At 36.3% G+C, this 25079-nt stretch overlaps 3 protein-coding genes across 7 annotated transcripts; all 3 read left to right on the forward strand.

Moving 5' to 3' along the window:
* The first annotated feature begins 758 nt into the window (after window positions 1-758).
* Window positions 759-7390, forward strand: LOC107672636 (uncharacterized). 2 transcript variants are annotated; one of them, XM_016465925.1, is made up of 6 exons: window positions 759-1061; window positions 3183-3371; window positions 3460-3558; window positions 5625-5695; window positions 6369-6499; window positions 6838-7390. In XM_016465925.1, the coding sequence occupies exons 1-6, from the start codon at window positions 923-925 to the stop codon at window positions 7073-7075; spliced, it is 867 nt and encodes a 288-aa protein (XP_016321411.1). In that variant the 5' UTR covers window positions 759-922; the 3' UTR covers window positions 7076-7390. The 2 variants fall into 2 exon arrangements, with proteins under 2 accessions (XP_016321411.1, XP_016321417.1); XM_016465931.1 differs by having other exon boundaries at window positions 6841-7390.
* Window positions 7391-8188: 798 nt separating this feature from the next.
* Window positions 8189-14570, forward strand: LOC107672625 (non-POU domain-containing octamer-binding protein-like). 2 transcript variants are annotated; one of them, XM_016465912.1, is made up of 10 exons: window positions 8189-8348; window positions 9075-9222; window positions 9305-9498; window positions 10241-10542; window positions 10630-10725; window positions 11134-11330; window positions 12545-12729; window positions 12812-12842; window positions 13711-13790; window positions 13880-14570. In XM_016465912.1, the coding sequence occupies exons 2-10, from the start codon at window positions 9075-9077 to the stop codon at window positions 13970-13972; spliced, it is 1326 nt and encodes a 441-aa protein (XP_016321398.1). In that variant the 5' UTR covers window positions 8189-8348; the 3' UTR covers window positions 13973-14570. The 2 variants fall into 2 exon arrangements, with proteins under 2 accessions (XP_016321398.1, XP_016321389.1); XM_016465903.1 differs by having other exon boundaries at window positions 8201-8348; window positions 13877-14570.
* Window positions 14571-16604: 2034 nt separating this feature from the next.
* Window positions 16605-24839, forward strand: LOC107672910 (caspase-8-like). 3 transcript variants are annotated; one of them, XM_016466301.1, is made up of 7 exons: window positions 16605-16640; window positions 22411-22740; window positions 22957-22973; window positions 23117-23225; window positions 23427-23913; window positions 24014-24170; window positions 24441-24839. In XM_016466301.1, exons 1-7 carry the CDS (start codon window positions 16634-16636, stop codon window positions 24477-24479), a joined length of 1146 nt encoding a protein of 381 aa, XP_016321787.1. In that variant the 5' UTR covers window positions 16605-16633; the 3' UTR covers window positions 24480-24839. The 3 variants fall into 3 exon arrangements, with proteins under 3 accessions (XP_016321787.1, XP_016321771.1, XP_016321781.1); XM_016466285.1 differs by having other exon boundaries at window positions 22957-22982; window positions 24441-24838; XM_016466295.1 differs by lacking the exon at window positions 16605-16640 and adding an exon at window positions 20635-20698 and having other exon boundaries at window positions 22957-22982; window positions 24441-24838.
* The last annotated feature ends 240 nt before the right edge of the window (window positions 24840-25079 follow it).

The raw sequence follows: 25079 nt of genomic DNA on the forward strand, positions 1-25079 counted from the left end.
ACTAACCAAAAACTTTGGAACTTTAAGCCCGAAACAAAGTGAAGAGAACAGAAAGGGCCATCAGAAATACTGCCAAGTTGCCTGGTGTGAGAGGAATCCACTGCATACGCTGTAAAAATAGTTTTATTGAAGTCTCTTGGAGTGAACAAGATAAACAAATGTCAGCTTAAACAAAGCAAGAAGCTATAAGACAGACAGACAGACAGACAGACAGACAGACAGAAACAGACAGATAGATAGATAGATAGATAGATAGATACTGTTCTGCTGTTGAATCTTTTGCACTGTAGAATCTGCAAAAGTCTTTGAAATGTAATAATTAAGAGTTAAACAATAAATCGAACAATTATCTGGATGGTTATCATAATAATACCATAACATATCCTACAGAATACAAACTTTCATGAAAATACTGCAATTAAAATAAAATGTTAAAATCTGAATATCAAAGTCTATCTGCAAAATTAATTATCATAAATTGACAACACCTTTTATAGAAGAAACATGCACGTGGAAAAAAGAGCCGATGTACTGTATTGTCTGAAGGAATTTGTAGCTAGAACAGCTTTGCAAACTATTGACTGAATTCTAGCTAAGGTCTCGTTGGGAAAACTAGTGCATACTCTTTCTAAAGGATAAACTAAGATTCGGTAGGTTCATATTAATTAAGAAACAATTGCATTGACTCGTTTTATTAAGTTGTCTTGATTCGTTAAAAAACAGACAGGCACGCGGCTGTCCTGTGCGCACATGCGCACTACAACGTGTTGCATAAACGCGGAATCGGCGGTTCTCAATCTCAAGGAGCAGTTTATGTAGTTTATTAGTAAACTCTTTGCTCAGTTTCTAAGCAAAGTGTCCTTGTGTCTGTAACCTATTTCTCATTAAACACATTTCCTTAAGTTACAAAAGTCATTCAAACATGAGTGACGATAATGAAAGAGACAGTAGGAAGATGAAAAGAAAAACAGGTCCGGATGATTTAAAGGCGCCTGGGAAGAAGAGACAGAAAATAAAAGACAAAAACGAAGAAAAGAGCGTCGCAGTGAAGAAATCAGACGATCTATCTATCTATCTTAGTGGCATCAGCGTTGGTGAACCTTTATGTACTACGTTTTCACATCTTTTTCACATTTGCTTCACTTTATCAACAAGCATATTATTATATACTATACTATACTATAGTATATACTATACTGGCATAGTCTTTATTAAAACAAAATCAAAATCGTATTACGCCATACCGTTTCAACTTTTTTTCATTTCATTAACTAGAATAAAAAATAAAATAACTAATATTTATTGTATTTTTTTTCTATTACTAGTAAATGTTGTTTAAGTTTTATAATTAGTAGGTAAGTGAGTTTCTTTTAAAGGGGTCATATGATGTTGCTTAAAAAAACATTATTTTATGTATTTGGTCTAATGAAATGTGTTTATGCGGTTTAAGGTAAAAAAAAAAAACACATAATTTTCCACATACTGTACATTATTGTTTCTCCGCTATGCCCCGCCTTTCTAAAACGCGTCGATTTTTACAAAGCTCATCGGTCTGAAAAGCAAGGTGTGCTCTGATTGGCCAGCTATCCAGTGCGCTGTGATTGGCCGAATACCTCAAGCGTGTGACGGAAATGTTACGCTCCTTGCCATATTGTGATGCTGGAGCGACGAGACAAAAACATTAAAACCCATTATAAACGAGGCATTTGTTGCATCCAGTGGGGACATAATTACGGATTATAATGACGTATACTGTATGTATACGTATACTGTCTTTTTACGCGTTGCATTGCATCGCACCGCGTAAACATAAAACCATGTCTGCATTTGTGATCGGAGAAATGACAAACTACAAACGCTACTCTACACTGCTCAAAATTCGCGTTTGAATCGTCAGTGGCAAATTCTTTAAATATAAAAAACGTACTTACAGTCTGTGAGTCAGAACAGCTAGACATGTGGGGGCGTGTTTTAGCCGTTTTAGGGAGGCGTGGTTGACTCTTAACTTTTATAAAGAATATCTCTTTGGATTTGAGACTTTAGTCTTTGCAACTTTACAGATCTTCTTTATGCACCAAGAGCTTGTAACACTCCAAAGAGAAAGGAAAAATTGAAATTGCATCATATGACCCCTTTAAGGCCATTAGACACAGTAACTTCTTTAACCTCAGGTGTCATAATGGTCGCAGGTGCAGCAGTAATTCTACTGATCTGAGTGCTCACAAAATACCCTGTACTCACTCACATATCTTCATTTAAGGCAAAGATTGTCTCTTGTCTCTCAATGCACTTGTCCTCTGAAGAGCGGTGGACATTTCAAGTCATCAAGTAAATTTAATTTGGATGTGGTCAAAAGTGATCCGACTAGTTGATTTGTTCACTTTGCAATTAGTTTGTCCATTAAAACCAATTAGATTTGCCCACTGACAGTATGCATGAGAGGCAAGCATTATTGTGTTGACAGGGTAATCAGCCAATCATAATGACGAGGAGAGCCAATCAGTGCAGTAGAAGCGTTTGCACCAATCACATGACAAGGCTGCATCCAAAATCGCATACTACCCTACTGTATGGTAGGTGAAAAGCAGTATGTGACAAAATAAGTATGCCTGAATTCGCAGTACTGATAAAAACTGATGTTGGTAAGTCACGTGACAATGGTGAATGCAGTAGATGACATTCATACTAGACACGTTCATACTATATAGACTAGAGCATACTCTTTTTGTGGTTGCAAAGTAATTACTTATTCAAAAAAGTGCCTACTCAAGAGAGTATGCGATTTCGGATGCAGCCTCAGTTTTAGGAAATGTGAACACCTGAGCTCAGTGGAGTCAAAAGTAACACTTCCTTGCTTTTTGAAAATTTACCCACTAAATTTTGGACAGTGTTAGTTGAACATTATATGATCTCATGCGTAATATTATTATTATTTTACTCTGCATTTTTTTCTCATCCAACACATTTTCTTATCCACATTTGCAGAAGAAAATAGAATTTATATATATAAGTTACTTAATATATATTAATGTATGTTCTTGACAGACAGACAGTTGTTATTTTGCACTTTTCCTTATCGTAATTTACATATTTTATATTTATGTTTCAGATATGAAGGCTTTTTAGGCTAGCCAGATTATTTAGAGATTGTGTTTTGTAATGTGTTTTTCTCTGATCCTCAGGTCTCATTGGTAAAGCTGACTCTACAAAAACTAATGTGACGCTTTCTAGCAAAGACAAGGACAAAGGGAAAAAAAATAAATCTGCCCACTCAACAGACTGGTCTGAGGATGATAAGAAAAACGACTCAGATGGTGGCAAAAATACCTCTGAAATAAAGAGGAATGAGAAAGGACAACTTGTGTTTAAAGGTGAAGTTAAGTATGTTTTGTGGTTTAGGTTTATGATTTATTCATTCATTTATTAATTCACTAATTTTTCATTTTTCTGTTGTTGCAGACCACCCAGAGTTCACACCTAACATGTCTCCTAAAGAGGTTTTACAGGCCGGCAGTTTTGGGGGTACCTATTTTAGGCCCATCTACTCCAGTATCACAAGTATGTCTCACTGTGATCAGTTGTTAGCTTTAATTATTGCACAATGGAGACTTTAAATGCTTTGTTAAATAATGAAAGAACATTTGTTTAATTGAAATTGTCTTTCTTTTCTTTTTTTCTTTTTTTTTTCTTTTTTTACAGCATTTTCAATTTTATGCCCATTTACAGAGTGGACTTTATCTAAGTCATCTAAAAGTTACAGCCAATTGGTTTTCAAAGTCACATAAATAGTTAATTAAGATCTATTGTATGGTGGGGTCAGTATTGTGATAGAACTGGTGAGAGGAAACAACACTGAAGATGTTACACGCTCTAATGACTGAGATTGGCTGCAACAAACAAATGCTGTCTGGACGCTTCACCAGTTACTTCTGTGTGAGAAAGCCACTGTTAAAATGTCATAAGACATCTACGATTTGCCAGAAGGCATGTGAGAAACTATGGTCTGATGAGACCAAAATTTAGCCTTTTGGCAATCAGATTAAACACCATGTTTGGTGTAAGCCAATAACTGCGAATCCTTCGAAGTATGACACTAGGAACATTATGCTATGTGGCTGTTTCTCTTCAACTGGCCCTTATGAAGGTAGTGGGTAAAATAAATGCAGCAAACTACAGGGACAAAAATTATGTGATTTGGGAGAAGATTTATTTTACATGAACACAGTGACCATAAATCAAAAGACATAAATCTAAAGCTACACAAGGGTTAATGGGTTAAAAACATGAACGTTAATGGTCCTGAGTGGCAAAGCCAGACTCTAAATCTTAGTTGAGGAATTAAGGGTAGACTTAAAGAAATAGCTCATCCCAAAATGAAAATTTGTTGAAAATTTACTCAGGCCGTCCAAGATGTAGATGAGTTTGCTTCTTCATTGGAACAGATTGGAGAATTTTGGCATTACCTCACTTATTCTCCACTGGATACTCTGCAGTGAATGGGTGCCGTCAGAATTAGTACAAACAGCTGATAAAAGCCCCACAATAATCCACAAGAAGTCCACATGACGTCAGTTCATCATTTAGCATCTTGGAAAGCAAAAGCTGCATGCTTGTAATAAATGTATCCTTCAACAGGACATTTTTTAAAACTTCAGACCATTGCTTCTGGCTGAAATATAAATATTCCATTCATAATATTACAATCTCCAGTGAAAAAGTTGTCTCGTCTAAGTCCACAGATCAAGCACAGTTTACGAGCAAAAACATTCCAACACTGTTAGTGTGTAAACGAATATGTTGGTGGATTTTGATGTGAGAGGACAACAGGGGATGGGCATTTTCAGTGGAGAAAACATTACTATGAATAATGGCCAACGGTTTAAATTTAAAACACCTTAATGATGGATTTGTTTCTTACATGTTACTTTTTTCACTTCACAAGATGTTAATTAATGGACTGGAGTGGTGTGGATTACTTGTGGATTATTGTGATGCTTTTATCAGCTGTTTGGACTCTCATTCTGACGGCACCCATTCACTGCAGATGATCCCTTGATAAGCAAATGATGTCATTTTCATTTCTGAAGCTATTCTGAACTATTCTTTTAAAAACAGCTGTCCACTTATCTCTCTGCAACTTGACTGAGCTTGAGCAGTTTTGCTAAGATGAATTGGGGAGAAAGTGTAGTGGCAAGATGTGCAAAGCTGATAGAGACCTGTAAGACGGTAACTGCTCCCAAAGTCGCATACACTGAGTACAGCTTTAGCTTATGGAACTGTAAAATGTAAAATTGTAATACATTTTGACCAATTTGAAGAACTGCATTTTCACTTGGACAAGTAAAAAGAAAATAGTAGCTTTAAGGGTCAGGACAGGCAGAAAAAGTTTCAGTTGTTTACTGTACTTTCTGCTTAAAAAGTCTTCACAAGTCCTTCAGACATGAGCAAGGAACACAGGACAAGTCTTTACTTCTTTTTTTTCTTCTTTTTTTTTAACATTTCTGCCTGTCCACAACTCTTTTGGCAGTCAGAGAGGTTGGTTATGCACTCAAATGTCTAACAATAGTTCTGCACTCAACTGTAAATCTTAAAGTATTCATAAGAGTGTTTTTTTTTTTAAACAGAGCAACATTACAAAGATGTTTGGCAGGAGATTCCCAAAGACTGGCTGGATGGGCTAAACATCTCTAAACAGGTGCTAATCGTTATCATTTCATTAGCATTAGCACATAGCATTTCAATACTAAACACTTTTGTCAAAGTTAACATAAACATGTTCATTATGAGTGTCTATAGCAGATAAAAGAGCTGAATGTACTCTCTTTGTGTGTATGATTTATGCTGTTGACTCATCTTTTTCTCCATTTTGATCGTAGATCACGGTAGAGACCTCAATTGACTGTTGTGTATTAGTACTTGTTTTTATGATCATTATTAATATAAGTTTTACAGCTCTACTGTTATTTTTTATGTGTTATTTGCCTTATGTTGTTTTATGCAGCATTTTATGTCAGCAGATTAACCGGGTCATTTGAGTGGTTTTATTCCTTTAGTTTGAAGCTCAGGGCTATGAGCATGTGACGAGACTCTCACGCAAAAGGGAAAAATCATAAAAGTTTATGTAGCAACAAGACCTTGCTTGCACTTGATACAAATTAATGAATAGTTGATTGCCACAAGCTGTAGTTGACAACACCTAGATTGCCACAAGCCAGCAATCATTCACAGTTGACAAAAACAGCATATTCGGTTCCAACGTGGAGCTGCTGTTGTATGCATGTATTTGAGAAATAATTTCAACTTTGTGGATTTACACCATTGAGGGTTGTTTTTTCATTGTTTTTTTTTATTATTTGGGTTTATTTCAGGTGGCTTCATCCACATACAGGGAAAACGTGAACACCTATAATGTAAAATGTGGAGGCAGTCTAGATATGTGGGAAAGCAGTGGCTGGATTGTGCCCCAAGATCCATATGGCTGGTTCCAGTGGTACTGCAGGCAAGAGCAGCTGCAACTCACTATTAACTATTGTTCAGAAGTTTGGGTTTAAAGAGGTAATTTGTTTATTTAGCAAGGACATATTACATTAATCAAAAGTGGCAGGAAAGTTGCACAAAATGACATTGAAGTTCAAATAAATATTATTTTGACCTTTCTATTAATCAAAGAAAAAATGATCATAGAAAAAAAAAATGAAGCACCACAACTGCTTTCAACATCGATAATAAGAGATGTTTCTTAAACACCAAATCAACAAATTAGAATGATTTCTGAAGGATCATGTGACACTGAGGACTGAAGACTAGAGTTTACACATTCTTGTTCCATCTTCCCAGCAGGTTTTACCAGGGCAGGCGAACAGAGGACGATGCACGCCAGATCAGTCGCTGGGCCAAATGTGCAGGAGTCAAAGGTCGGTGGCGGCAGAATCTCATCACAAAAGTGGTCCGGTCTGGTTGTGCTTATGACAACCCCAGTGTTTCCCCGGTGGTCAGACAGACTCTGCAGCACTGGGGCTACAAACTCACCCTGGAGGACTATAAGGAAGGAGCAAAGAGAGTTAAACCCAAATAGGATTAACAAACTTCCAAATTGGCCTCATTCGATTGATCACATAGTGCAGAAGAAAGCTGGCCTTACTGCATGGAAATAAACTCACAAATCTGATTAAATCATTGATGCTTTGTGTGACTGAGGGACTTGTTTAGCTGAGTAGACCTGTGGTAATAGTACTGCTGTACTTGGTTCCCATTGGACGTGTTTTCTGTAAGCTGTTTTGGTAAACAGAAAAGTTAGAATAATGGTCTATTTTTAAAATTTGGATCCAAAGCAGAAGCAGGCATTAATTGTTTTTTCTTGTCGCAGTTGTACACTTGCGTGCCTTGGAGGAATGTGGAGAACGGATCTGCAATCGGATGTGGGCATTGTTACAATTATTTTTATTTTATTTTTTAGGTTTATTTTAAATACATGCTGAACATGCTTATCTATTTGACTTCACTCCGTGTCATATACAAACTTTCCATTCTGTCATCTCTGAATGGAGTTTATTAATGGAGTTTTTTTATTTAATTTTTTTTTGGTGACACTACACATTGCACCATTTGGTTTTTAGAAACAGGTGAAACTTAATCAGAAACATTTATTATATGGGTCATTTCTGTTATGCAGTACATTTTCATGCCCCTTGTATATGTATTGATATATCAGATATTAGTTGATATACTCGTTCTTTGATGTTTTATGGTATTGGTTGGTTTGTCTCACTTTCTATCCTATCAGATAATATTTCAGAAATGTATATGATGATATATAAAAATCAAACAATTTTAAAACCAATTCTAAAAATAAACTTGACAGGCTCATATAAATGAACCCCAAATCCCTCACTTCAGTTACTCAGTTACAGGTGCCTGAGAGTGACCAGATAAAAAGTTACATTGGTTTATTTATTTTAATTGAAATCGACACTGGTTTTGTTGATTGCGCTTCTTTTGTTCAACACTGGTCGGCGCTACTCCAGGAGTTCCCCATTTTTACATTAGCATTTCTCAATCCACGCCGCTCACTAACTTGTTTTTTTCGTCATTTCCTACGAACAACAACCAACTTTGGCCTACTGGGTTTAAAAACGACGACAACCAATGGAACATTTGGAACTCGTAAACGTCATTTTATTGACGTGAAATTGACCAATCGACACCGTCAAAGCGTACGCCGAGAAACCTGCGCCAGCCAATGAGCAGCTAGATCAGGCAGCAGTTCAGGTGTACGGCGTTCAGCCCCTCTCCTCTTTGTGATCAACGCTGCGTGTGTTACTGGAGCGGATTAAATACTCTTATAAAAGGTATTTAGACGTTAGTATGACTTTTGTATTGTATGCATATGATGAATGCTTTCATTTATGAATGAATGTGTTTGCGCATATGAGCTGGAGACGAATCCGGGCCATTTGCCGTGTTGAGCGTATTTGCCCGGCCCGGCTCCGCTTTGCAAACCCATACACGATTATTAATGAAGAAATCAGACAATTAATAATGTAAAAATGCATGTACTAAGCTACACTCACTAATGTTCGTAATTCAAGCTTGAAATCTTAACAGTGAACAAAGCATACGTTAGCGTACATAACGAAGAATCAAACATTCATCGAAAACAAAGGCCAAATTGCACCCACCAATAAAGAAATCATCTGTTAAAACACTCATTAATTAAGGCATTGGACGTTAAATGTGCATCTTATTTCTTCGTTAAAAGTATAATTCAAAAAACATGCCCAATGCTAAATATACTTATATTTAAAAGCTCTGTTGTCCTATTTTATTGTATAACCTAATGAGATGAATAATTTGTTGATTTTCAGTGTCTCTTGTTCATGTGTGTTGTAGAATTTGTCATTAAGCATTTCATGAAGTCTGCAATTAAAGGATGCTGTATTGTCAGTGAATCACCTTAGAGCATCCAGAACAACATCCATCATGGCCTTGTTTACACTTTTGAATGAGCCTTATTCTTCTTCGGTTTTAAAAATCAATGAAATCAAGTTTGTATTGATGTTCATGTGCCTTAATAGATGCAAGGAAACAGAGGACCCCGTTCAGAGCAGCAGAATCACGGCCCACCCCGACAGCAACCCAACCCCCAACAGGAACATCAGAGGAAGCCCTCAGGAGCCGACAGCAATGGACAACACACTGATGCTGGAGAGCAGAGCAGCCCGAGTAAGTAACAGTTGAGGGCTGATGGGACAGATCTTTGACTTTGTTAAAGCCATAGTTGCTGACTGAACCTTCTCTCCTGCAGATGCTGCTTTCACTATAGACCTGCAGAACTTCAAGAAGCCAGGTGAGAAGACCTACACGCAGAGGAGCAGGCTGTTTGTGGGGAACCTGCCCACTGGAACCTCAGAGGAGGATGTGGAGAAGCTCTTCTCCAAGTATGGAAAACCTTCTGAGATTTTCATCAACAAGGAAAGGGGCTTTGGCTTCATCAGGCTGGTGAGTTTGAAAGAAAATGAAGCAGAAAGTGACTATGGTTGTTTATTTCAATGAGACTGACCTGACAAAGTTTATTCATAACCCCAAATTTTTTTTTTTTTGGAATTTGTTCAACTACATTTTTAGTTAAAGATCGTATTTTCATCAGGGGTTTTGCAAGTCTTTAAAGGTCTAAATTCTCTTTTCCACATTTAAGGTCTAAAGAGGTATTAAATCGGAGCAGAAAGTCTCAAATTGATAAATTCATGGCGTTAAATGTTGCATCTCTTGCAAAAAATTAATATATCTTCCTTAGCATTTTTGCTTTGTTTTCTAGTATAAATGTCTAAACATCTTTAAATCAAGATACATTAACTTAAGGTGCAAATTGAAAATATGATGTCTTGTTTTCTAAAAAACTATGCTTAAAACAAGAACAGATAGCTTGGTATGAAAACTATTTTGCTTCTCAAGAAAATGTATCTTGATTTAAGAATCTCTCTTAATTTAAGTGGTATTTTACGACTTTGAAGCATTGCCAAGAGAAGACATTTACATTTAGAGACCATATTGACATATTGTGTTCCATTCAACTTGTTCCTGAAATTTTTCTTACTTTCAATTCACCTTCATAAAACCTGCAGAAACCATATTTTGTGCATTTTCATGTTTTTTTTTTCCAATGATGTATGTATGTCTCGGTTCTCAGACAGCAAAGCACCAATGCAACATTAACCCTGACCTGCTGCTCTCTTCTCATTAGGAAACAAAGACTCTTGCGGACATAGCGAAAGCAGAACTGGATGACACTGTGTTCCGAGGTCGCCAGATCCGTGTGCGTTTTGCCACTCACGGCGCTGCGCTGACGGTCAAGAACCTGCCTCAGTTTGTGTCCAACGAGCTCCTGGAGGAGGCCTTCGCCATGTTCGGTCCGATCGAACGGACCATTGTCATCGTCGATGATCGTGGCAGGCCAACTGGGAAGGGCATTGTGGAGTTTGCCAACAAACCCTCTGCCAGGAAAGCTCTGGACCGTTGTGGAGATGGAGCCTTCCTTCTCACCACGTGAGTGTCTGCGGCTTTCATTTTATTTAATTGTGTGTGTTAGTGGTAGTTGGTTTACTAAAGTTTGCCTTTCTTTCCCAAACTCAGTTTCCCCAGGCCTGTTACCGTTGAGCCGATGGAGCAGCTTGATGAGGATGAAGGACTTCCTGAGAGACTTATTAACAAAAACGCACTATATCACAAGTGAGTTCATGTTCTCATATGCATTGTAAACCGTTATGTGCAACCAAATGGTTACCCAGGCTTCCTGTAAATATTAAAAATAGTGTTTTTCAGATCTGGAGAGGTTTTGGAAACTTACAAAATCATAAAAAGTAATGTGCACTAAAATATTTTATTTAATAAAAATTGTAAATGCATACTTTATCATTTTTTTTATGTATCCTTTAAGTATTTAAACAACAAAAAAATGCTCGAAGAGGTGTGGGCTATGATTTTATAATAGGATATTATGTTATAATTAAAGAAGAGTTGATCAGAAGAACAAAGTGGAAGGGCCTCACTGTGATTAATGACTCTTTAAGTGTACATTATCCCACTTATTACATGGCTACCCACCATACACATAAACTTTCTCTATCTGTCCATCAGAGAGCGCGAGCAGCTGCCCCGGTTCGCTCAGCCAGGCTCGTTTGAGTATGAGTATGCTATGCGCTGGAAGGCCTTAATGGAAATGGAAAAGCAGCAGTTTGAACAGGTTGATCGAAACATCAAAGAGGCCCAAGAGAAGCTGGAGACTGAAATGGAAGCAGCACGACATGAGCACCAAGTCATGTTGATGAGACAAGGTGATGCACACGGGTTGCCATTTTTTGGGGGATGGTTAACCCCAAAATGAATGAACCACAAATTTTTTGTCAGCTGAACTCCTTTTGAGTTCAAATATTTGATTGAAATACCCCTCTAAGAATTCAAGTGAATATTTCTATCATTTAACACACATGTTAGCAGTGTAAATAAGTTAGAATGCAATGCGTGAAACGGCATTAGACACCCCCTTTAAAAATGTTGGATTGCATTTTTTAAAATATATTTATTATTATTTTATATTTTTATGATATAATAATTATCAGCTCTTTTATCAGCTGCATTTTGCTCACAAAACCCTAGTTTGGTAAACCCAGTTTTAGAGCTTAACAGGAAAAACTTTTCCTGCTACACAAGTTTAATAATTGATATGTTTGTGCCACCCATAAACTACATGACTTTGAAAGTTGTCTGTTCTTTTCAGACTACACAACTGACTGTTTTAGCGAAAGCACTTGAACTTACAGGACTCGAATTGCACACAAGTCTAGATATTTAATCTGCTAAATATCTCTTTGGCGTCAGCACTTCTCTCAGTTCACATCTTTGATCATTTAAACCGAGCAATCATTACTCTTGTGAACAAGCAAGTTTGTCTCTGACAAAGCACTTGCACTTACAGGACTCGAATTGCACACAAGTCTAGATATTTAATCTGCTAAATATCTCTTTGGCGTCAGCGCTTCTCTCAGTTCACATCTTTGATCATTTAAACCGAGCAATCATTACTCTTGTGAACAAGCAAGTTTGTCTCTGACAAAAAAGTTTGGCCTTTTGTCGATGATTTTCATTAAAACTCGGTGAGCGGAAAATCTAGGCTAAAATCATGTAATGTGTGGCATTAGTTGTTATGCAGTTTTCCATATTAAAACCTTTTTTGCACAAAATTTTCCTTTAATTCATCTTTTTTAAAGCACTTCTGATTACCATTCACATGGATGACAGTGGCAATTGTCATGTCTTGACCTGTTTTCAGTGTCTCATCACAATCATTGTTTTTAATGTAAGTGTAATTTCAAGTAAAAATCACATCTGTAGACCCCTTGCACTTTGTCTAGCAGTTTCTGAACCCAAGCATAGAACCTGAAACCGGACAATTCAGATGACTAGTAATTCAGGCAACCCTGTAGATTTGCACATCCCTAATCAGCAATCACACTGCACTTATTCATGTCTGTTTCTCTCTTTGTTTTAGATCTCCTGCGCAGACAGGAAGAGTTGAGGAGGATGGAAGAGGCTCATAGCCAGGAGGTGCAGAAACGGAAACAGATGGAGCTGCGTCAGGAGGAGGAGCGGCGGAGGAGAGAGGAGGAGCTCCGTGCTCACTCTGAGGACCTGATGAGGAGACAGCAGGGGCAGGGAGGCAACTTCTCTGAGAAAGTGAGTCTGGGGTTTCTAAGCTCCACAGTTATTTTCTGCATTTCTGAGGATTTTTAATTTATGGGCTTGTTTGCTTTTTCAGAGGGATCCAGACATGAGGATGCATATGGGAGGTGAGAATCGCACTCAAACACTCTCAGTAATTAACAACACTGAACTCGCGCTTAGACTACTGAACATTTTAAACACCAGTGTCACAGCAAGAATTGCTAAACCCACATGCTGTGCTGAAAATGTACCTACCTAATTTGGTGTTCCTGGTTAAAAATTGTTTGTCAGTCTGTCTCATCATTCTATAAAATCACCAAGTCTTGGATTTAATCTTTTTGTCAACCCCTTTTCTATAAATTAGCACAGGTTTTGTATTTCTTTTTTAGAACTGATCGTCAGCCTAATTAATCTGAGCTTATGCAACAAAAAAAAACAAAAACATTATTTGTGGATAATATCGGCAATGTTCACTCAAATGCCGTGTATAAACACAGATCAACGAGGCCTATGATCAGTTAGTTCCAAAAAGAAATACAAAACCTGTGCTAATTGAAAGAAAGCAAGTTGATAAAAAGATTGCACCCATTATTTGGTAATTACATTGAATACCGGGAAATTTATAAGCTTTTTTTGAAGGACGGTAATTCTTGACCGGAAACATCAAAAGTTTAACAATGGGAGGAAAATATCCCAAGAAGTACAAAAAATCTAATTCTTTTGGGGAATTGTTATATAGTGTATGAGCGAAGTCAGTAAGTTTGAGTGCAATGCGCTAACTAGCATTTTCAAGAAAAAAATTACGCGAACACAACACGAGGGGAGTCCTGTTGTTTTGCCCTACTTAAGATGTAGAGAAAATGCATGGTACATGATTGGTCTTTTTTTTTTTTTGGGGTTCTGTAACAAAATACTATATATGTTCTTACTTGTCAGGTTTGTGTTTTTACCCATTTGAACGTAACATTTTTTTTTCTTTCTTGGGGGTGAAAGGTCAGGGAATGGCCATGAACAGGAACCCGATGGGTGGAAATACCACAACAGCAGGGGCTTCCAGCTTGGCTTCTAGTGAGGTATAGATTTCTCAACGCACATTGACAACTTTCAGTTCAACATGCGAAGTGTACAGTATGTAATCTTCTGTCTTGGTCTCTTTCAGCAGGGGGCTGCCGGTAATCCAGGTGGTCTCCCTCTTCCCTTCCCTCGTCCTGGACCTCCTGTTGACTTTGGCCCCAACAAACGCCGCAGATTCTGAGACCACCAGCCAAAAGTCATTCGCTTTGTTTTTTTGTTTTGTTTTTTTTAACATACTGTAAAATATTTTTAAGTGCATATTGCGGTTTTGTAGGACCTGTGTATACATTTCACATTCACAAATGAAATTGTGTAGGCAAATGTAAACAGGTTGAAGTGTATGTTTTAATTTACCCTGTAAGATCTATCCATCCCCAGCAGGAGCCTCAAGGGACTGTTTCCAGAAAGTCCAGCTTTGGGGACCCTTATGCTTATGATTTCTGACTGAAGATGCTTCATCTATGGGCGAGGGTTTATCTGTGCATGGAAACAGCTCCTGGCTGGACATTCAGCTTTGTATAGCCCTATTTTTTTCTTTTTTATTAATTTCTTCTCTTTTGTATTTCACCCAGCAGTGACCTTTTCTAAAGTAGAGATTAGCTTTTGTCCATCTTGTCCCTCTGCAATGCTTGCCTTTCTAGACAACTTTAAATAAATTCATAACTACATGTTACATACTGTCCAGTGTCGCTGGCAGCATTCATGGATTACATTTTGTGATTTGTCTTTGTACAGCTGTTACAAAGAAGGAAAGACACAACATAAATTTTAAAACGAAATTGTCTCCTATCCATTCAATCGCTAAAAGGTATGGAAAAGAATTATAAAAGTAGTTCAATGTACCACTTATGTTTATATATATATACCCACCCTTTGTCTTCTAAACCACCTTGAACTTTTTGACTCCATTGTCCACAACAATATTCAAGGCCCCCCTCATGTAGGCTAATAGATTTCCTTTGGTACATCTGCTGTAATGCTGAAAAAATTGTCTTCAAAACTTTAATTTACAGAAACTCTGGCTGCATCCAAAATCACATACTTAACTACTATATAGTAGGCGAAAAACTGTGACAAAAGTATGCCTGAATTCACAGTGCTCATAAAAGAGTAGGCAAAAAGTACCCAGATGACCTAATACTGTACTTCCAGTCTAGATTAAGTGTGTGTACAATGGACACTTTACTATCTCATGAGGCCACGGCAGAGGATGCTGGTAGGTCACGTGACAATGACAACATGGTGAATGTAGTACGTGCAGATTGCATTCATACTACACGCATTCATACTATATAGAACATACTCTTGCAGTCGTGGAGTAATTACTAAATCAAAAAAATATGTTATTGTGGATGCAGCCTCTGTCCATAGATAAAAATAAGTAACAAATATCTGTAATAAAAATGTAAAAAAAAAAAAAAAAAGTGTTTTAAGAATTCCAGGTTTAAAAGCTGAATGTTCTTCAGGAATCACTCTTTAACAAATTCTTTACGCAGGTAGGTCTCTTGAAGCATCTTGGAGCCGTTGCCGCAGATCTTCTAGATTTAGTCTGTCTCAGTTTGTTCTGTTTCTTCATGTCATTCCAGACAGACTGCATGATTATCAGATCAGATCTCTGTGTGGAGCACTGGCTGTTGTCAGACAAAAATCTCACTGGATTATTACAATTAATGGCAAATGAATGTTTGGAAATGTAAACTGATATACTGACACACTACAGCAAAAGATACAAATAACTGAATTAAGTGGCATATTAAAAGTGATAATGTCAATATATAATGGAATATTTTTGAGTTATAGGGTTTCTTTGTTACACAGCTGTTAAAATTATTCAACATTGCTGTTTAAAGTCAGTTTGTTTGGTAGGGTCCAAAATTGTGTTAAGAGACAATTAAGCCTTTGGAAACACTATAACTGAATTAGCTTGAGCTGTTACACGTACATTTATTTAGCCCATGCATGTGCTAAAGATGAGTATGGCCAAGTCAAAAAAGCTCTCACAAAAGCTATAAAGAAGAAAATGTTCTCTTACATTAGAAAGTCTATGGCTACAGGAAGATTTCAAAGAGTCTAAAAATTCCTAGAGACACAGCTGGCAGCCTTATACGTTTCAAATGCGTTGTACCAGAAAACCTTTGAGGAAGAAAACGCACAATATCATAAATTGTTGGATTAGAGCAACTGAGAAAAACTTTCGATTCACTGCCAAGACTCGCAAGATGACCTGATCAAAGCTGAAAAACATTTCAATGCAAATGAATAAACATGCTGAGACACTTGCTGAAAGGCCATTCTTGACCAAGAACGCCCAAGAAGAACATAAAAGGCCAACTTTGCTAAAATTAGTTTCGATTGGAGTTCTGGAGGAATGTTTTATGGAGTGATGTGACCAAACTGGAACTTTTTGCATGCATGGATCAGCAGTATGTCTAATGTAAAAAAGGAAATCTTTACTAAATGAAGGGCACGTAATTGAATAGTCACATAACACTATTTACTTCAGAAAAGACAACCATATATATACATATATATGAAAGTGAAGTGACATGTGGCCAAGTATGGTGACCCATACTCGGAATTAGTGCTCTGCATTTAACCCATCCAAGTGCAAGTTTTTTGTTGCGCGCATATGGGCCCTGGGCTCATTTATAATACACATGAATACATAAAACACAAACAAAATATATAAAATACTAAATACGTATACAAGACGCGTCACGCAAACACTATCTAGATTGATCCGCCCATTCCCACCCACAACCCACATTATGGGGGTGGTTTTAATACTTACTTTAGCAAGAGCTATACATAAGAATAGTATTAAAATGTTATATACGACGAAATGGCAGGTAAGATTAATTAATATAAATAATATATGTGTGTGAGTAAGAAAAGTTAATTTGGAGTCTATATGACGAATATTTTTTGAATAAATGAGAAGAATTATGAGATGGAAAGTGAAAATAAAAAAACAACTAAAGTTTACCAGTTAAAGAAGACTTGAGGGCGCCGTTTCAGTTTTATGGTCAAATTTAAGGCATTTAGCAGACAGACAAAACTGCGACTGAAAATATTTTAGATTTACATGTTAGATTTATGTAACATATGCAAGAATGACATTCAGAACTGTGAGAAAATATTATATTAATACATTGTACGTATAGGCCTACTATTGTGGATGGTTGTAACATTTTTGACATTTCTGTCTGTATCTTAAACCCGTGCGCTCAAAATATGAATCAAACTATTTACAACTGTTTACTATTACAGTTTTTCAAAATGCTTACACACAGTTTTTGAAACTATGCCTCCATTTCTCAGAACTCTACACACAGAACCACAAAACACACACACAACATACAAAACGTCACACACATTTTGCAATAGCAAACACTTCTATGAAAACTTTTAACTTGAGCTGTAGATTGACACTATTTACTTTACAGCAGAATGTGAATTTGATACTATTGTGAAGCTGCTGTGAAAATCTATATTGTATAAAGCACTTTAGAAATAAAGATGACTTTCTGACTTGGCTTGTATGCAAGCATAAGTTAGTTTTATTTATAAAGCGAGTTTTTATTACTAAGTGAACAAATTATTTATAAGTGTTTTCACACATAATCGCTGTGTGTAGGTCATCAGTAAATGAGTGTGGCATAAAAATGGCAGTGTTTCCCAAATTACACAAAAGAGCTTTTAGTTTCAATTGTTGTGTGTAATGTAGAGAACTGTGTTTAGAGTTTGCAAAAAGTTTGTTTTACAATATCAAACTGAGTTTAAAGCATGTAATGTGCTTATAGTTTAGCAGAGTTGGTCTAAAGATTAGATATATGAGTGAATGGTTTCACAAAGTGGGCCTCAAGTATCACTTTTAGTGTCTAAGTAATTAAAAAAAAACTGTAAATGTTATATTTGCAGCACAAACAGAAAATGCATGCTTTAGTTTTAATTATGAAATGTTACAATTCACCACATAGTCTGGGTTAGTTGTAACATACCCTGCGGTGAGATTGTACAACAAGGATTATGAAAAAAAAAATAATAAAAAGGATTTTGAAAGCTTTTTATTCAACACTGACTTTTCAACATAATGTGTGTGTGTGTGTGTATGTAACTGAATAAAATGAGCAAATTTGTGCCAGCTTCAACAATTGTGTGTATGTGTGTTACATAGCATTATGAACTAGCTCACCTTACAGCTAACAGCCAAAACATTAGCACTAACAACCTGCATGAACAATATCTACACACTGTACACAGACACACAAGAAACATAATTTTACTTTGATGAGTTTAACTACAAAGCATGGACTGCCATCACAACAATAAATGATGTATAAAAAGATACATCTTTCTTACCTCAAAATTAATTGTTCTCCTCTAAAATCTGCTAGATCTGCCACAGGGCTCTACTTCCTCACATGTGGAATAAGGACTAAACTGAGAATAGTTGAAGTGAATTAGGTGATTTGTATTGTGTTCCCTATTTGAGAAATTGAAAGTGTTGCAACTGACCTGTGTGCAACTGACCTTTGTTTTTTTTTGTATGAAATGTGTTTTGAATACATAACGAAACTCAACAAAAAGATATAGAAAAACTAAAAATAAAACATATATAATATATATAATAAATACAAATTAATAAAAAACTCAAAACCATGAGAACCCTGGATGAAATTATTGTTAGCATGATGTCACATTGTTTACTGGTGTATGAAGCCATCTGATGTTCATTACTGTTGTCTTCTATTAGGCTCACAACACATCAGCTGTGTTCTACACACAGACTTGTTGTTGTGCGCAGCACATTGTATACAGCCAATTCAAGGTTGTTGTGTACAGCTTATTGTAGCTAGTAAAAAAAAATGTGTTCATGCAGTACAAGCGAAGCAGCCTTACTGTTTCCAACATGTCCTTCCTTCTGTCAAGGCTGACACACATTAATGAGGCACAGAACACATACAGACTTCATCATTATGAGCTTCAGGAAGAAGATGAGGAGGGGTTTCACACTCTCTCCCCTCTTTTTCCCTCCATTATGGGATATATTTGAGAGATTACATATGTCACTTATTTGGGTGCTAATTTGGCAAATAAACATGTTTCACATTCAATACATCTGACTCGCCCTAATCAGGCCTCTAGTGAATACCTACCGCATGCTCTCTGCAATGCATTATGGGAGGAAAGAGACTGTGCCTTGTGTCAGTGTTTCAGTTGTTTACTGTGTCGTATTGTGCGTCCAGTGCTGTGTAGTGTTGTCACACTAGTAAAACATTGTCCTTTCTTATGCCAGTCAACTGATTAAGGCCACAGGGAGTCACTGGGCAATAAACACAATAAACAGAGACCTTGATGAAAACACTTTCAACCTTGTCTCGTAATATGATTTTATTTATTTTTTTTCTGGCACACGTGGCAAAAATTGTTTACTTCTTGTTCTTTAAAGGAATAGCTCACCAAAAAAAAATTACAATTTGCTGAAAATGTATCAAATGATATTCTGGAGTGAATGGGTGCCATCAGAATTAGAGTCCAAACAGCTGATAAAAACATCATAATAATCCACAAGCAATCTACACCACTCCAGTCCATCAATTAACATATTGGAAAGCGTAAAGCTGAGTGTTTGTCAAAACAAATCCATTGCATGATGATCAGATCAGATCTCTGTGTGGAGCACTGGCTGTTGTCAGACAAAAATCTCACTGGATTATTACAATTAATGGCAAATGAATGTTTGGAAATGTAAACTGATATACTGACACACTACAGCAAAAGATACAAATAACTGAATTAAGTGGCATATTAAAAGTGATAATGTCAATATATAATGGAATATTTTTGAGTTATAGGGTTTCTTTGTTACACAGCTGTTAAAATTATTCAACATTGCTGTTTAAAGTCAGTTTGTTTGGTAGGGTCCAAAATTGTGTTAAGAGACAATTAAGCCTTTGGAAACACTATAACTGAATTAGCTTGAGCTGTTACACGTACATTTATTTAGCCCATGCATGTGCTAAAGATGAGTATGGCCAAGTCAAAAAAGCTCTCACAAAAGCTATAAAGAAGAAAATGTTCTCTTACATTAGAAAGTCTATGGCTACAGGAAGATTTCAAAGAGTCTAAAAATTCCTAGAGACACAGCTGGCAGCCTTATACGTTTCAAATGCGTTGTACCAGAAAACCTTTGAGGAAGAAAACGCACAATATCATAAATTGTTGGATTAGAGCAACTGAGAAAAACTTTCGATTCACTGCCAAGACTCGCAAGATGACCTGATCAAAGCTGAAAAACATTTCAATGCAAATGAATAAACATGCTGAGACACTTGCTGAAAGGCCATTCTTGACCAAGAACGCCCAAGAAGAACATAAAAGGCCAACTTTGCTAAAATTAGTTTCGATTGGAGTTCTGGAGGAATGTTTTATGGAGTGATGTGACCAAACTGGAACTTTTTGCATGCATGGATCAGCAGTATGTCTAATGTAAAAAAGGAAATCTTTACTAAATGAAGGGCACGTAATTGAATAGTCACATAACACTATTTACTTCAGAAAAGACAACCATATATATACATATATATGAAAGTGAAGTGACATGTGGCCAAGTATGGTGACCCATACTCGGAATTAGTGCTCTGCATTTAACCCATCCAAGTGCAAGTTTTTTGTTGCGCGCATATGGGCCCTGGGCTCATTTATAATACACATGAATACATAAAACACAAACAAAATATATAAAATACTAAATACGTATACAAGACGCGTCACGCAAACACTATCTAGATTGATCCGCCCATTCCCACCCACAACCCACATTATGGGGGTGGTTTTAATACTTACTTTAGCAAGAGCTATACATAAGAATAGTATTAAAATGTTATATACGACGAAATGGCAGGTAAGATTAATTAATATAAATAATATATGTGTGTGAGTAAGAAAAGTTAATTTGGAGTCTATATGACGAATATTTTTTGAATAAATGAGAAGAATTATGAGATGGAAAGTGAAAATAAAAAAACAACTAAAGTTTACCAGTTAAAGAAGACTTGAGGGCGCCGTTTCAGTTTTATGGTCAAATTTAAGGCATTTAGCAGACAGACAAAACTGCGACTGAAAATATTTTAGATTTACATGTTAGATTTATGTAACATATGCAAGAATGACATTCAGAACTGTGAGAAAATATTATATTAATACATTGTACGTATAGGCCTACTATTGTGGATGGTTGTAACATTTTTGACATTTCTGTCTGTATCTTAAACCCGTGCGCTCAAAATATGAATCAAACTATTTACAACTGTTTACTATTACAGTTTTTCAAAATGCTTACACACAGTTTTTGAAACTATGCCTCCATTTCTCAGAACTCTACACACAGAACCACAAAACACACACACAACATACAAAACGTCACACACATTTTGCAATAGCAAACACTTCTATGAAAACTTTTAACTTGAGCTGTAGATTGACACTATTTACTTTACAGCAGAATGTGAATTTGATACTATTGTGAAGCTGCTGTGAAAATCTATATTGTATAAAGCACTTTAGAAATAAAGATGACTTTCTGACTTGGCTTGTATGCAAGCATAAGTTAGTTTTATTTATAAAGCGAGTTTTTATTACTAAGTGAACAAATTATTTATAAGTGTTTTCACACATAATCGCTGTGTGTAGGTCATCAGTAAATGAGTGTGGCATAAAAATGGCAGTGTTTCCCAAATTACACAAAAGAGCTTTTAGTTTCAATTGTTGTGTGTAATGTAGAGAACTGTGTTTAGAGTTTGCAAAAAGTTTGTTTTACAATATCAAACTGAGTTTAAAGCATGTAATGTGCTTATAGTTTAGCAGAGTTGGTCTAAAGATTAGATATATGAGTGAATGGTTTCACAAAGTGGGCCTCAAGTATCACTTTTAGTGTCTAAGTAATTAAAAAAAAACTGTAAATGTTATATTTGCAGCACAAACAGAAAATGCATGCTTTAGTTTTAATTATGAAATGTTACAATTCACCACATAGTCTGGGTTAGTTGTAACATACCCTGCGGTGAGATTGTACAACAAGGATTATGAAAAAAAAAATAATAAAAAGGATTTTGAAAGCTTTTTATTCAACACTGACTTTTCAACATAATGTGTGTGTGTGTGTGTATGTAACTGAATAAAATGAGCAAATTTGTGCCAGCTTCAACAATTGTGTGTATGTGTGTTACATAGCATTATGAACTAGCTCACCTTACAGCTAACAGCCAAAACATTAGCACTAACAACTTACATGAAAAATATCTACACGGACGCTGCATATACTGCAAAGCAGGGACTGCCATCACAAAAATAATGAAGTACAAAATGTATTCTCATATAAGATATGCAGTGTCTGCCATGGGCTCTACTTCCTCACATGTAGAATAAGGACTAAACAGAGAATGTGTGAAGTGAATTAGGTGATTTGTAACTTGCTCCTTATTTGAGAAATTGGAAATGTTACGTGACCACAACCATACCCGGTCTCCCCTTACATTATGCCTATGTGACAATAATAAGCTTATATTTAAATAACATATAGATGAACATTTGACTTACCAAAGTGCTTTCCTTTAGAAAAAGTCTTGGAACAACTTCGGATTAAACTGAAGGAAGGTTTGACCGAGGCCGTCATCAAAAATTTGTTGGATGATCTTCGGGTCAAGAAGGTGCTAGGAAATGAGGAGATTGAAGAAATAGTGCAGAAGACCAAACCGCGAGCCGATCAAGCTCGAGATCTGATTGATGGTGTGAGCAGAAAGGGGACAAAAGCAAGTGAAATTATGTTAGCATGCTTGAAGGACAGAGACAACTGTCTTTCCGACAACCTAAACATAGACAGCCATTTAGCAATTCCTGAAAGAGGAGCGACCTGTAGCCCTGCACCAGCGCCACACAGTACAACAGGTACAGCTACATGAAACATTTAGTAATCATGTTTACTTTTCATTTAAATATGTTATCACATTTCCTCTTTCGGTCCAGTTTTACAGTTTCAAAATGAACCACATTTTTCATAAAACATGTTTGTAGACTATTGTTTTTGTTGGTTTTGTGGCATTCATGAATATATTGAAAAAGATCTAACTTTAAAGACTTACTGACAATATCTTTTCCCCACAGACAAACAAAGCAATTTGGTCAGTGGAGTAAGTGATGCAACATGTTCTCATTATACATTTTCCCATGATTTCCCTTTTTTTCTCTAAATTTAGAAACATTTCAGACAGATTTCATTCTTGAATGTTGCTTGTGCTTTGTAACACTTGCTCTTTTGTTCCAGGATGAGGAGTACAAAATGGACAGTAATCCACGTGGACTGTGTGTAATTATTAATAACGAGAACTTTGTAGACCCAGAAAATAAACGAAACGGATCCCAAAATGATGTTGGTAGGCATTCGTTCACACACCGTTCACATACCATTCTTTTTTTAGAAGAGACGTATGACTTAAGAGATGCTTATTGTTTTGTTTTGTTTTTTGTCCTCTACATTTTCTTTCTTTCATTTGTTGTTGTAATTGCTCTGTGGATCTATGTATGGTTATGTTCTTAGCTTGATCTTTTATGCTTTTCTTTTATGTATTTCTCAGATTCTCTGAAGGCCATATTTGAATTTTTGGTCTTTCTGGTTGAAGTCAAGACAGACAAAACTGCAGATCAAATAAAAGCGCTTATGGCCAAATACAGTAAAGATGCTCGTCATGGAGACTGCTTTGTCTGTTGCGTAATGAGTCATGGAAATAAGAGTGGTGTCGAGGGATGTGATGAGCAAATATGTCCCCTGAATGACATCACCTCCCCATTTGATGGAGACAACTGTCCCGCTCTCATTGGCAAACCGAAAGTGTTCTTTATCCAGGCATGCAGAGGATGTGGGATGCAGAGTAAAGTGCTGGTTACAGATGGTGCTGGTGCCAGTCGTATCCAGAAATCTGGCAAAGTATACAGCATTGCCAAAGATTCTGATTTTCTGATTGCCCTGTCCACTGTGGAGGGATATGTGTCACTCCGCGATGAATACAGTGGATCATGGTTTATACAGTCCCTTTGCAAGCATTTAAAAGAAGGAAGTAAACGGTGAGCATCCACTACACTGGCCTTATTACATGCAGTAACACTTTATTTTAGGCCTCCTGTCAGTGTTTATATGTTAAATGGTTTCTTCTTTTATTTTTAGAGACCAGGACATCTTGAGGATCCTCACTAATGTCAATAACGATGTAAGCCGTGAAGAGGGCATTATAGAAGATGAGAACAATGATATAGTAGATGCAAAGATGACCCCTCAGCCCCAATTCACCCTGAGGAAGCTTCTTATTTTCAAAGCACCGAAGGTCAGAACTGTTTTTTTTTAAATTCCATAACAGAAATAAATTACAATTCTGTGCAGTGTATGTTATGATGTGTCAAAATCTGAAACATTAACAACTGAATATTGTTCTGTTGCAGATCTGCATCTTCTTAAACTAAAATGCCTAATGTTTTATAATGAAACATAGCCTAACAGCCTTGTGATTTCTGTAAAGCTTGTCGATCTGCATTTAGCAACATTTTGAATATAAAATATTTATCAAATAAAGCTCTCCATTCATTCCCCATTGTAGGGTCAGGCTGCTGCTTCTACACAGAAGAAAACAGGCTGAACATCCTCATCTTTCACCTGAAGAGGAAATCTTGCCATTAATATTCTAGAGAAGTCTATAGTATTCATCTATGTTTCCCCATATTTGTTATATTGGATTTTAGAATATGTGTACCACAGGAAAGTGGACCTTGAGGGCCAGAGTTGAGAGCCCCTGTTTTACAGGATCAGGATCATTTCATTTAAGACATCTGTGTTTAATCACAGCTTTCTTTAATTTCTTTAATAAATTACATCAAATTCTCTTACACTGCTTTTGAACTGTTTTGGCTGTCGACTAAAATCACCTACACTTATAATAACAGGACTGAATCCTATAATTCACATATGTTATGTACTTTAATTTACAGTAAACATTTCATTAAAACAGTGCAAAATTAAGTCTTGATGTCAATAAAATAAACTGTTATTCGTATTTTCATTATACAAAAGAATTTAATTTACAATAAACATTGCATAAAAACATTTAGTCTTGGTTTGGTTACAAAAAAAGTGTTATTCATCATCTCAGTATACATATATTTTATTAATATTTCTCTGGAAAACAAATGACAAGTACATAATCTCTGTAAGAAATCAACTGAAATAAAACGCTGCTGTT

The sequence above is a fragment of the Sinocyclocheilus anshuiensis genome, unplaced genomic scaffold, assembly GCF_001515605.1.
Source record: "Sinocyclocheilus anshuiensis isolate Anshui unplaced genomic scaffold, SAMN03320099.WGS_v1.1 scaffold681, whole genome shotgun sequence".
NCBI classification, from domain to species: domain Eukaryota; kingdom Metazoa; phylum Chordata; class Actinopteri; order Cypriniformes; family Cyprinidae; genus Sinocyclocheilus; species Sinocyclocheilus anshuiensis.

Bases quoted from the DNA above. Each gene is read 5' to 3' on its own strand.
- LOC107672636 (XM_016465925.1), top strand. From the start codon at position 923: ATGAGTGACGATAATGAAAGAGACAGTAGGAAGATGAAAAGAAAAACA. The intron at 5,696-6,368 runs GTGCTAATCGTT...GGTTTATTTCAG, and splicing joins GGCTAAACATCTCTAAACAG to GTGGCTTCATCCACATACAG. The intron at 6,500-6,837 runs GCAAGAGCAGCT...CCATCTTCCCAG, and splicing joins TGGTTCCAGTGGTACTGCAG to CAGGTTTTACCAGGGCAGGC.
- LOC107672625 (XM_016465903.1), top strand. From the start codon at position 9,075: ATGCAAGGAAACAGAGGACCCCGTTCAGAGCAGCAGAATCACGGCCCA. The intron at 9,223-9,304 runs GTAAGTAACAGT...TCTCTCCTGCAG, and splicing joins TGGAGAGCAGAGCAGCCCGA to ATGCTGCTTTCACTATAGAC. The intron at 10,543-10,629 runs GTGAGTGTCTGC...TCCCAAACTCAG, and splicing joins GGAGCCTTCCTTCTCACCAC to TTTCCCCAGGCCTGTTACCG.
- LOC107672910 (XM_016466285.1), top strand. The intron at 22,741-22,956 runs GTACAGCTACAT...TTTTCCCCACAG, and splicing joins AGCGCCACACAGTACAACAG to ACAAACAAAGCAATTTGGTC. The intron at 24,171-24,440 runs GTCAGAACTGTT...TCCCCATTGTAG, and splicing joins TTATTTTCAAAGCACCGAAG to GGTCAGGCTGCTGCTTCTAC.